At 31.4% G+C, this 13,614-nt stretch overlaps 1 protein-coding gene across 1 annotated transcript in view; it reads left to right on the top strand.

Moving 5' to 3' along the window:
- Positions 1-5,361, top strand: part of LOC118189821 (neural-cadherin-like) — a 1,221,277-nt gene extending 1,215,916 nt beyond the window's left edge. Inside the window, exon 15 of the mRNA XM_085823084.1 lies at positions 5,046-5,361. Coding sequence (XP_085679210.1) covers positions 5,046-5,065 — 20 coding nt within the window. The 3' untranslated portion in view covers positions 5,066-5,361. The remainder of the gene's footprint in view (positions 1-5,045) is intronic.
- Positions 5,362-13,614: the final 8,253 nt, after the last annotated feature.

The raw sequence follows: 13,614 nt of genomic DNA, 5'->3' as shown, positions 1-13,614 counted from the left end.
ATTTTTGAAATATTGCATTTCGTAGTACTGGTTTAGCGATAATGGACTTTTGGAGAAATAAAGAGTTGCAGATGAATTACAGTTTCCTGCAGATGAAATTATTCCCAGATTTTTCTTCCATTTATCTTTCCTGTAAATGTCGTTTCTCTACAAAACTCTTACAATAAGGAAAAAACAACATACGGTTTACACAATGAAATACAGTACATACAATGATCTCAGTTTATACATTGAATATACATTTGATATATTTTAGTTAATCTAATGACATGTTTTGAAAAGTTTCAGGAACCACTGCAAAACCACTTGATACACTTATGACAAAAAAATTTCGAAGAAAACCCCTTTTCTCATAACCTCTGATACAGACTTGCAAGCATTTGATGATTCGGAATAAACTTTGTCATATTGCGCTGCCGATATAAACATTAGGGTCAGCAGTTGCATATACTATATATATATCTGCTAACTCTGAATTTCTGAAACATTCTATGCTACTACCTTTGCGGGCGGATTTCGTGTGACCGTTTTTCTTGAGGACGTTTTACCAATCACCATAATCATGTTACGATTGCGTTTTTGACTGTCAAATATTATACGATTCCGTTTCGCCCCTTTTGTGTAATTTACCCTTCTCGGAAGATTGTACACTTCGGAATGAATACACCTGTATATTAAAAAAATCATTATAGTTCACGATAAATGAAATGTTCGAAAATAAATTTTTCGAATTCTTCATTTATCATTAAGTAAGTTCTAAATTTTCTGATATCTTCATTTACAAATTTTCTAGGGTGGTTTATGATTGATATATATTTTTGTAGTTTTTAAATCATTGCTTATGTTGCTTGAAATAATAAGATTTAGCCCCCTGAAAATTATTTGCGGATCGTTTTAAGTAAACAATGGCTTCATGCATTCCGCTCTTTTGGGTGCTACATTGGGATAAGAATTTTATTTTCTGTACTTTACTTTTCCAATTAATTACTTAAAATCTTTTTAATTTATAAAAAAAACTTATAAAAGGTATTAAAAATGGAAAAATGTAGAAAACGTAGCTAATGAAAACTGAATATGGGCTTCTATTTTCTCGGATATGACATATGCTCAATTTTATTTTCCATTTTACTTTCCAAGCCTTAACATATTTTGGCACATTGAAGGTTTATCTAAGTTATCATGCAATATTTAATTTATACAATAATTATTCCTGATTTTATTTTACAGTAAGTAAAATAACATCAGGAATGATGTGTATTTGCAAAGAGTTTTTATATTTATTGAAATTTAACAGCTCGCAATACTTGATTTCCAAATAAAAACTGTATCGTTTAAAAAAATTGAAATAAATTACTTTTTATTGCTGAGATAATGTAAAGCAAGTTTACGTTTAAACATTTATGATACAAGTATCCAGCTATTATACGACAATAAATTGTTTTGATATGGGTGACATTGGTTTCAGAAATAAAATGCTGGATATTATGTATAAATCTTAAAAGAAAAAAGACATTTACTGTTACACTTAGTCTGTTCCAAACTACTGTACTGTTGTTTTTGTCTCACAAATACTCAAGACAGAATATTTCACAATTTTGAAGTAAAATCTATTTAATTTATAAAAAAGACTTGCAAAAGGTATTGCAAATGGAAAAATTTAGGAAACATAGCTAATGAAAATTGAATTCATTAACTATGTTTCCTAAATTTATGACGTATTTTCGTCTTTTATGACGAATTTATTTATGACTGCAACTTATTATATTTTAATGAATGTCCTTATTATTAGTTGAAAATATTAATGAACAGTTTTATTCAGCAACACGATATATAAAAGAAAAGCTTTTATTACTTTTTTATCCAGAAATATTATTGATTTTTGATTTTTTTTAACTAATTACGAATTTTATTTTAGTATTCGACATTCTTTGTGTATTTGTTTATCATTGATGGTCTGATAATTTTGTTTTACATGAATCAGAGACGCTAGTTTAAATAATAAGTAATTTTAATAGTCCAAATTTCGTTAATTTTGTATGCTTGCTTTGTTTTTCTGAAAATCTATTTTAAGAACTGAGGAAAATTAATCTATTGTTAAAGGTGCAATGTAATTGCTGTTAATTAGCATTTGATAAAATTATCACATAAATTTAGGCTTTCAGTTTCTGGGAGTTTACTCTAATCTCTCTTTGTGTTAGCTGTTCATCTCTCATAGGGAATTAGAATCATATATTTTAGTTGTAGAATAGACAAGATTAACTCTAAGCCTTCTAAATAAGGAAATATATGAAGAATGTAAAATAAATAAATGCGATTTCTATAAAATTTATGTTTTTACTGTAAATGCTCTGCATATATGCACTTTAACTGCTGATTAGATATTTAATATAATCAGCCATCACAATTGTATGGTACACTACGTAAAACATAAATAAATAAATCTGAAAGGTTTCAGATATTAAATTACGTCCGAAAGGGCGTTTTTTTAACATTTTGTCTGTTACTTTATTTATTAAATATCACGTTCTTCGCACTTAAACCATAAATTTCAGTTTAAGAGCAATATCGCGAAATAGTTTTAAATTGAGCATCTCATTAGAATTTCTGATACAGAGTCTCGCGCTTTGAAATCCTTTAGTTTGTTAATCAAAACTTCGTTAAAGTTTTACAAAATATGCAATCAATAATAAAGCAAATTCCAAATTTCAAATTTGAGCTTTCATATGCCCGTATTCGGGTGGAAACGACCAATATTCAAAATTCGATGGTTCTAGGTATCGCTGTTTTATTACAGTGCGAGAAACATACATACATTGATGCATATTTTTCATTATTTAATTTCTTCAAATATTATGCAGGACATTAACATTTGGTGGCAACAGTCTGAAATGTGAAACAGACGTTTATAGTGAACCAACGCAAAATCGGGAAACGAAAACAATAGTCCTTCAGGGACAAAGTCTCTTTGGACTAAAAGTTTAAAAAAAAGGGGGACAGTTCTATATCTCCCATTCTACTGGGCCGATTGACGAAATTTAAATTGCGTTTTTTATGTCTCGAAATCGCGACTTAGGATATATATTGGATTTATATATAGCAGTGTTCGAATGTAGGTATTTTGACCTAAAATTGGGCTTTTTCTGAAATGTCATGCCAATGTTTTTTCTATATTTCGATTCTATGACTCAAATTATGCCTAGATATTAAACTTTCTAAAATTCGTTGCGAAAGTTACGGAGAAATTTGAAAATTTATTTTGGCCTAGTTTTTTCAGTTTGCGCCAAGAATAATTCACTTTGGAGAACTTCTTCATTTATAGCACCCTATTTTCCTTTCCTATTTTTCATTGTAGACGAGCGGAAAAATATCATCGTTCATACTTCCGTATAATTTTGTAACAAAGTACGTAAACCACATTGGTGTTATTATCGGTTATATATGCCAAATTTCAAAATGCGCCTACATGCAAATTCATGTATATCTTCAGAAAATTTTGAATAAAAGAAGTGACCACTTTTATTACGAGTTATTTAAAGAAGTTAATGTTTAGTAATTTTTGTTCTAAAATTTTATTTTATCCTTTTGCAGATTTGAAAGACCTTTTATGTTAAAAATTTTCTTTCTTTCCCTAGGTATGTCAAAGGTTCTTTTTCATTTGCTTGTAATGCATGCGGTAAGTTAAGAGACTCTTCTTGATCTCATTATATGCATTGTTAAGGCTTAGTTTTCCTCTTGTGGTGATTTACGTGATTAAGTGGATGTACGTTTCTTGGAGCATCGTCGAATTATATTGCTTTTATAATAGTACTCCATTAAAAGTTATAATTATTCTCTCGAAAGCTGTTTTGTGTATTTGCCAATGAATGTAAAAGCATAGTATTCTATGTGAGAATATTATAAAGCTAGAAATCGTATTTAAACTATTCTTATATGCTTAATCTTTAATAGTTTATAGTGCAAAACGCAACCCTTCCTTCTTTCAGTTTCAAACTTCATTTTAGCAATTGGTTTATGGCTTTACTTCATACAGCAACAATAATAAACAGACACTTCAGATTTGAATAAAATATATGAATTATTTTTAAGCTTATAACTATAGAGTTTTATTACATGGAACCAATCATCACTGGCCTTTAAAGGTTAGACATGCAACGCAACTTAGCCATTTTCGAAAGCTTAGTTAAATTTGGCTGTTCGAAAATTGATGCGGATGGAAATATCGAATGTTACAGCCAATCATGACTGACTGTCTAAACAGATTTATGTGCGATTTTTTTTATAAAGGGCAGCATTCTGAAAGATTTGAGGGATTCATTTAAATGTTAGTACAGAGTGTTTATAGCATAACGTTTAGAAAAGTATCAAAGTCATGAAGGGACTAATTTGCTCTCTCGCTACAGCTCTTTTCATACACAATTTATTATCAGGCCTCGTCGCTCACATTTTGCTGCCCAGCGCCATATGTTGACCTTTTTTTGCATTTTTTTCGCTTACAATAAAACCCCATGCCATTTCTAGCATGTTTGCCAACGTTTACCACTCTATCTATATTATTCCGTGAATTATTGAATTTTCAAATGTTAACGGACTCTTGGGTCACCCGGTATATATTATTTAAATATATGGAAACATACCGTGAACTAATTTGTTGATGTAATTAGACTACAGCATGACTGGATTTTATATTTTCTCATACAGAAAAAGTGTGATAGTTACCGTTTTGTTACTCCTTATTTATTAAATCCGAAACTGGAAATAAAATAATTCTTCCCTTTTAAAACTTAACATAAAATTCAGGAATGGCAAGAAAAGAAAGCCATAAATGTATATGGTTAGTAATATGTATTCTTAGAGTACTAAAGCAAAGAATGAACTCTGGTTGGTTATACTGTTTGATATCATTCAATTGAGTATTCTGAGAAAACAAAATTTATCCTCTGCTGTAATAATGACGCTTATTTTTCTGTGAATAAGAATGCAGCATATCTCTCTGCCAAAAATGGTTGCTTTTCTTGAAGTTTCTTACATCTTCTTTTTACCTCTAGATTTTACGAAAACTGGATAGTACTGAGATATATTTGCAGAGATGTTCAGTCGAAATGTTCACCGCGTAATGCTCTGTTCGCAGAACCAATGGAATGACTGGAAAATGCAATTTGTTTCAACGCGTCGACTGCTTTTACTGCCATTTCCGAATTTTAGGAGTCCTCGGCGAATGTGAAGTGTCTAACAATATTTCAGAACTGTATTTTGGTGTGAACTCCTTGCAATATTTTATGTCGAAAAGGGTAAAGTACATGTCTATAATATGTGCAATCTATGTCTTAAAATTATACTTTATATAGAAGTCAGAGTGAATAAAATCATTTAAGCTGATACAGATTTACTTACGTTGAAGCTACACGTGTGGATTATTGTGCATATTTCAAAACAAATTCTGATTAAGAAAACAACTTAATAACAGTTAGTTGTTTAAAGGGGTATTTGCATTCGGAATTTCATTTGTAACATAACGTTTCATAAAATTTTTATTTAATATATTTTCATAGAAATAACATATTTGAGTAAATTTAGATAAAGCAAATGAATATTTGTCTGCTGCTTGTGGGCAACTGCACCAAAAGCAAATACCGATATTTTTGTTAAATTATTTTTATTATCGGCATCTATATTATTGCTTTCCTATTAAAAATATAACTATTACTTAATTTTATACATCCTTTTTTAGGAAGCAATATACGCAGAAGTACTGTTAATTTCGTTTCGGCATTTTGCGTTGGTTCACTTTTCAAATTGTTGCCACCAAATATTATCGCTCTGTATTACATTTAAAGAAATTAAATAAGGAAGAAACTGCATAAATGTATGTATATTTTCCGCATTGGGATAAAACGACGGTACCTAGAGCCATCCTATTTTGATTAACGTACGTTTCCACCCGAAAATATGAGCATTTGGAATTTGTTTTATTATCTATTTCATATTTTGTAAAACTTTGACGAATTTTTGATTAACAAACTCAACGATTTCAAAGCAAACAATGGCAACACTGTACGGAAAAAAACATCTTTATCTCCAGCTCGCGAGACTGTGTATCGGAAATTCTAATTACATGGTCATTTTAAAATTATTTTGCGATATTGCTGTTGAATTGAATTTTATGGTTTAAGTGCGAAGAATATGATATTGAATAAATAAAGATAACACACAAAACATTAAAAAAGCCCCTTTGGGCATAATCTGAAAGCTTTCGGATTTTTTTTTTTTTAATTTATTTCTTACTATCATTGAAACAAGCACACGAAATGAATTGAGAGTTTACTTGATTAAAAGATACAGCTCATAAAAAGTTTCCATTGATTTGTTCTTCAACAGGGATCCTATTTTTTACCTCGTATTTCAGCGATTTAACATATTCTCTGATGTGTTAGTTTAGAAGCTTTGCGTCGATCATTGTTTAAAGATGTAATCTAGAATAATGGATTCTGGGGCAACTGCAACAATTCCACCTATTTGAATTTGTACTGTGTTTAGTTGTTCAAAGTCAGTTTAAAGTTTAAAGTCATTTTTATACAAAAAGTAAACGCTGTGTCACACTAAAATGCTTAAATGACTATGAGTTCGGGACATAAAAAAAGAATCTTTTTTAACTTTATCATTTATTAAGTACGTGGTATAGGCTCTCTGACCTATAGTTAACACGACTACGTTTAGCAATATCTAGCATAGTTTTTGTTTTGCTGTGCATTATATAGAGCTGATTAAAGTACTAGTTGAGATCTGCACTCATCTAAGAAGATGTGGTACGCAGGATGCCTTATCCTTTAGCATTCGAGTGTACCTCAAGTTTTTTTTTCTTGCAAACAGCACACGTATTTAATCTGAAGATCGTTGATGCTACTACAGTAAAACTGACTGTTTTTTAGCATTGTACAATATATTCATTTTTTAGCCTGCGAAAAAACTACGAAATGTATTAAGAAAGGTGAACTAAAAACTGCCATTTTTTCGCTTTGTTAAATATAAAACAGCCATTTTGTAGTTTATTGTAGAAATTAATGATAATGACAAAATTTACTACGAAATGTAAAAATCATAAATATCGTAAATTAAATACGTATAAGTTTTTAATTTTAAAACTGAACTACCGTAAAAAATTGAGGAGGTGCATAATTTTGCATTTCATTGCGGCGATGATTTTCAAATTGCATGCAGATTCTGAACTTCCGACTGCAAGGATGCTGTCAGCTTTTAACTGAATCACATTGCACACAACATCTAATTGCGTAAGTATGCCCAAATCCCTTGATCTGACACAGGTGTTCGGTATTATAAATCCAGCTCTTTTCGAATCATCAAGTAATTGTGGTGGGATGGTGTATTTGGAAATCATGTTACTGAAATACGTGATTGACTAGGATGTTAAATGAATATAAATTAGTTTATAAAATAATACTAATTGGAGGCTTTGATATTCATTGTCAATAAGACTTGGGGAAAAATAGTAAAGTCCAAATTGAGAGATTCTGAAAACTGTACTTAACCTTACCTCAATTTGTCTACCTCAACGTGGCATACGGATCTTTATATCCACGTGGTTTAATACTGATTTAAACTGTTTACTGTCATGGTAAACTTATGAGATCTAGATTCATGACTCCATAATGTTCGCTTCCAGTTCTATAATAGGAAATTTAATGCTGTTTCGCACAAGCAAATATTGAATCTAATACCATTATGAGGTTCCATACCTTTATCTGACAATTAAATTTGTAGGAACCTCGTGAACAGCTAAGCGAATAATCGCGTTAGTTCAGAGACTGAGACGTCTCAGAGCATACAGCAAAGCCTCTACTTGGTCTGGAACTCAAAGTAATCAGAAATATAACTTAACTAATACGGCCAAGCGTAGTAATAGCATAGAGAGAGACGTAGCCAAAAGCGAACGCGCGCTAGTCGGAAACTCTGAGATTCTCTTCAGAAGTCAGTGGAACTTCGACTTAAATACCACTCTTACTCTCATTTGCATTAAACGCGATTCTAAAAACACATTTGGTAGGAAATTGTAAGCTGAAATTAGGAAAGGCAGGAAAGTAGCTTTAACTAAAGATAAAACCTTCCAGCACGCGGGCTTGGCAATTTTACATGAGCACACGCGCGTCGTATTTTTTACGACATCCGTTATTCTACCGTTTTGGGCACGAAAAACGACAGAAATGAGTGAATATTGGTAATAAATTTGTTAAGAAATATTCATCTTATTATTGCAAAATGCAAATGATATCACATTCAAATCTAAGTAAATTATTTTTAAGTTCTTATGTTAGTGTGATGGAAACGCAATGATGTAGTTCATTATAGAAAATTTTAAATTTATTATTTAATAAATCGAAGGTAATTTTAATATTCATCAAAGACAAGTATAGACAATAAAAAAGGAAAACACTTTGGTAGCAAAAAAAGTAAGTTTAGCATTACTTACTTCTGAAAGAAAATTTACTTCTTACTGGTTACAAAAGCGCCCTTTAAACTAACTTTAATGTTTTTATTTATTTCTAAAAAATAGAAAAAAAAGAAAATAAGGAATGGAAATCGCTATTGTTCTTGTCTTTCATTTCTTCATCAGATAATTCTTAAAGAATCCGAGCAAAATCAGCTGGTTGCACATATTTTTTTGCCATGAAACCGATATATAATTTACAGAGACAAATGTATTCAAATTGAAATAATACACGGCAATTAATAACACGAAATTACAAAATATTTGAGGAAAAAAATATTTTACAAATTTTAAAACACGACCACGCGCGTGTCGTAACTTTTATGAAAAGCTGCTACATAGCACAGAAGCCCAGTTAAAAAAAAGTCAAATGACTTCCTGTTGGCATGTTCCATGATGTGGAGAAGAGTAGAAAGGAGGAATAGAAATGACCTACAGACGTCTCAGCTTCGATATGCGACAAAATGCGTATTAAAAACTGAATGTTTCGTAAATTTTGCGCATACGCGCGTGCTGGAAGGTTAAAAGCTTAGGATAAACCTCACACTACGCTATCGAAACGGAACTCCTACTGGAATGTTTGGGTATGATCTACTAAGTTAATTTAAAGTAGTTTCTTGTACCTTCTGTCTTGTACAGGGCATTCAAAATGGTTTTTTTATCACCATTTCTAAGCACTAATTTTGCTTTTCATTCTCTTCTAGGAATAAGTCTTTTTATAGAAGTTTAACTAAACAATCTTTGCATTACTTCAAGGCAATTTGCTACCTGTTTATGAAACTAAAGTTAAATTCTATTTCTGCTTTATTTTGGGAAATCTCCCCATAATTCTCTTCTAGAATTTACTATTTAATTTTATAGACAAGGACCATAATTACATGCTGCTAATAAAACCTGAACATAGCTGCTTAGACATACCAGAATTTTACAGTATATTTTACAGTATCTTTAAGTGTTTGACAGCTGATTAATGTATGTTTGTATGCGTGTGTAAGAATGAGAAGAAAAGAGATTGAAATCAGGCATCATTTTGTAAGTATACAATGAATACAGACGTATTTTAGTACAAAATATATTAGATGTTTCCGCCACATGTTTCATATCAGGGTGTGAGTAATTTTGTTCTTTCCAGTTTTTCAAGTCCTATTTTCTTTACACTGATTCACAGAGATCCGGCATTTTTATCTACTTATTTCCACAACAGCCATAATGGAATGCACTTTGTATTCACGTCACAATTGCAGAAGAAATAAATCTGTCGTTTTGGCAAAAATTGGCTATTTTCGGACCGGAAAAAGCGAAATGGTCGTTAGTTTGAAAAATATATTTCTTTTCTTTGAGGGGTCCAGTTTTGAATGAGTCGTTAACGATTTGTTTATTTGATTTAGTTTCTTGAACTGGCGATAAAAAAAGGAGAAAGAATTCTCTCTCTCAATCTTGTTTTACTGCGGGAAACAAAAAATTTCGAAGTAATCTTGTTTTTCAATAAATTTTTCGTATTCTCTCAAAGTCTTGTTTTTTATATGCCTTTTCGACTTCAGCGCGATAAGAATTTTTATCCGAATCAGGGAAATGAGCTGAAGGTTTCAAGAAGAAGGATTGCGATATATACAATGCATTTACAAAGTTTTAAGCCTGGGTTCATGATCGAGATTTAAAGTAAGTAATTTTACTTAAACTTCTTCTAATACCGTACATTTTCTGGATATACGTTCATACATCAATTGGATGCATTCGCAGAAATCATTAAACTCTTTAATTTTTATTGTAAGTTTTCCTGAATTTCTCATGTGATTTCAAAATGAAGATGACATTGCTCTGTTAGATGACAAAGTAATCGTCATGACATAAATATGTCGAGGAAGATGTATTATTAGTAAAGTTCATGCTTGCTGTTCTTTGGAATAAAATATTTGAGGTTAATTGCACTGAGCAATGTTGCATTATCATGCGATAAGAATCGTTCGCTTGAATGTGTAATGTATTACTTTGTAGAGACATTAGGTTATTTCGAAGTAGGAAAGAGTAAAAATGAGTAATTAATATTCTCGCCGGGAATCGAACCGTGGACCTCTTGAATACGCGCCGAGCGTCGTGACCATTACACCACGAAAGCATGCTAAGAAGGCGGGAGAAATACCTTATATACTACGCCTTTGAAAGGGTGACTGGGGATTAGGGGACCCGGTCGCCAAATCCTGGTCATGGAGAATCATCATCCACCACCTTTCTTAGCTCCAGCGACATTCTGGAGACATTAGGATTATTTTGAAACAGGCGAAGAGACAAATCGAACCACGGACCTCTAGAAATAGCGCCGAGCAGGCTGACCGTTACACCAGGAAGGCATGCTAAGAAGGGGATAGAAATGCCTTATAACTTAAACCTGTAATCTTGAATATTTTCCTTAAGTGTGCTAATGTAAGTATTTTGTTCAACAATAAACTGTGAATAGTAGAATGGTGTATATGCATCCACAAATTGACCAAATCTTTAACACAAATTTAAATTCGAAAACTGGAATATTTGCACAGTTTTCTTGATTCGAATACTACCCTAAAAATGCGTTAAACGTATTAACTCACAACTTCCAAAAAATTAGTTTTATTGATATTCAGCTGAAGGATTAAGTAAACATCAAAAGCTTGTTACAATTTTAGTGGATCTAGAACTTGTACATCACATCTTGGCATCCCTGTGAAAATCAGTCTTAATCACTTGGGGATAATTAAGCAATATGTGTTTAATGTTTGTCTGTGTTAATTCTTGAAATAATCTTTTGTCCTCAATATTAGCATCGATATAATCGATGTTTTTTCCCCCTTACAGTGTTGCCACTGCTCGCTTTGAAATCGTTGGATTGCTAATCAAAAGTTCGTTAAAGTTTTACAAAATATGAAATAGACAATAAAATAAATTGCAGCTTCCACATTCGGTCTTCTATTTGTCCATAGCGGGTGGAGGACTACGTTATTCAAAATTTGATGGGTGTAGATACCGCTGTTTCTCCACAGTGCGAGAAACATACATATGCAGATTTTTCATTATGGAATTTTTTTAAATATACTAAAAGTTAACGACCCTTTGAGCTGCCTGGAAAAGATATCACGTTTGATAGCTTCATTGTGACACCAATTAAACAAATAAGCATATTTTGTGCAAATAATTTGTAACAAAACATTTGTTTTGTTATATTTAGAAAGAATGTGCTTCAGCAATATTTGTAAAAGCGATCCCATTAACAATTACAGAGAACTCTTCTGAACGTGCTTGAATGCAGAATGAATTAGGCTACAATAAAATCCCAAGAAACGACCGACACAACGAAATAAAATTAAAAATAACTGACCATTGCGCATACGTAATATATTTTAATTCAATTGCACAATATGTATTTGAGCTTATTCCAAATTTAAAGCATATTATGCCCACAAAATTCGGCCTCAAAAATTATTTTGGTGTTTAGCAAATTGCTAATAATAGCCTTTTGCAACATACCAAGCAATTGTTGCTATATAAAGTTTCATACTGAAGAATTAGTTATCTGATCACGCGGTACAGCATTTCCTAGATACGGAAAAAAAGTACCCTTTCTTGCAAACCAACGAGCATAGAATCCCAAATGGCTCGCAGCTGCAGCTGTTTTGAGATTACTTTGAAGTACACTCTCGAAACGAGTGTTGCCGTAGAATTTTAGATTTACTGCTATGGCTTGGCTTGCTCAAAATGTTGTGTAAAGTCCTTGAACTTTAAATTACGAAAAAAAATATTTGCAGTGTGCTTCATTTCAGTTTGATGGAATTTTATAGATATATATATGTATGTATATATGAGTATATATTTCCATTTAAAGTAACTAATATTGTAAAGTGTTTCTCTTCTGTACCCATGTAATAATTTTATATATAACATATAACTGTGTTTCATTTACATGCTTTTGAAAGTTGCAAAGCGTATATAAATTTTTACTTTTATATTTTTTCTAGGTTTATTTTTAATTTACTTATTTTTATTATGTGGGCTCAGAAGTAGTATTTTTGTGCTAACTATAGTTCATATCTCTTCTCCTAAACTGAAAGTGTTTCTTACTTAATTTCAAAGCCAAACATTTTTGGTGTTTTTAAATAGATTATGATAATTGTTTCCTCAGTTTAACTTTTCTAAGTACTTTAAGAATTATTGATTTATTTGTAGAACAAAAGTTACTTTTAAGTGCAAAACTATGAAGCGACGTAATTTTGAGGCATGTTTCTATCCGCATGTCTTATTGCTATAACATGTATAGAATTGAAATTAGGTTGTTAATATAGTCTTAATAAAGTCACAATTCAACTATACTGTTATACACATTGGTAAGAGTATGAGGGATTATTATTATTATCTGAAAGATAATATTGGTAGTTAATTCATAATAGTGAATAAACTTCTCTCTTCAAAATGTTCCCAGAGACGTTATGCCATGTCCAACAAGTAGTTTTGAACATTTTGTACGAAATATTGAATTTGGTTGTTAGATGACGTTTCCCTACTCTCTTTAAAAACCACATACGGAGAAGCAGCATACAAGATAGCGTAGTTTTATGTGATAATGCAAATAGAGTTAATGTATTTTTCGACTGTTCGGAGAGACATTGCATTTTGAGCAAAGTCGTTTTCGAATAGACGTTTGGGTGTATTTGATCCCTCCAAGTTCATGTCACAATCAGCTTATCACGCTGTTCTGTCTCATTAATAATAAGACAAATGTTCTGTGAGGAAAGAAAAATAATTCTATGAGGTAATTCGAATTCTCTGAAGAGGTTTGATAAGGCCAATTCTTTCGGACGATTCGCAGTATTAAAAGGGGTAAAATTTCCAGTCTATAATAGATCTGAAAAGAGCATTCTGCCAGGGATGTTAAAAGCGTTTCAGTAAATGTAGGTATCGCTATGCGTGTTACTTCGAAAATAATTAGATGATAAGTTCAAACACAACTGTTCTACGAGCATTTCCCACAAATCTTTTGAACATAAGATTAATTCACGTTTATTTTATCACTATTAACATAAAAAATAAATAAAAAATATGAAAGCTTTCAGATTTTACATTGCACCCAAAGGGGCCTTTTTTTAACG

The sequence above is a fragment of the Stegodyphus dumicola genome, chromosome 1 (genome assembly GCF_044657685.1).
Source record: "Stegodyphus dumicola isolate Sdum_Otavi_A_Nest chromosome 1, ASM4465768v1".
In the NCBI taxonomy this organism is placed as follows: Eukaryota; Metazoa; Arthropoda; class Arachnida; order Araneae; family Eresidae; genus Stegodyphus; species Stegodyphus dumicola.
Note: the sequence above shows the minus strand (reverse complement) of the source record. Positions and strands in the feature narration are given on the sequence as shown.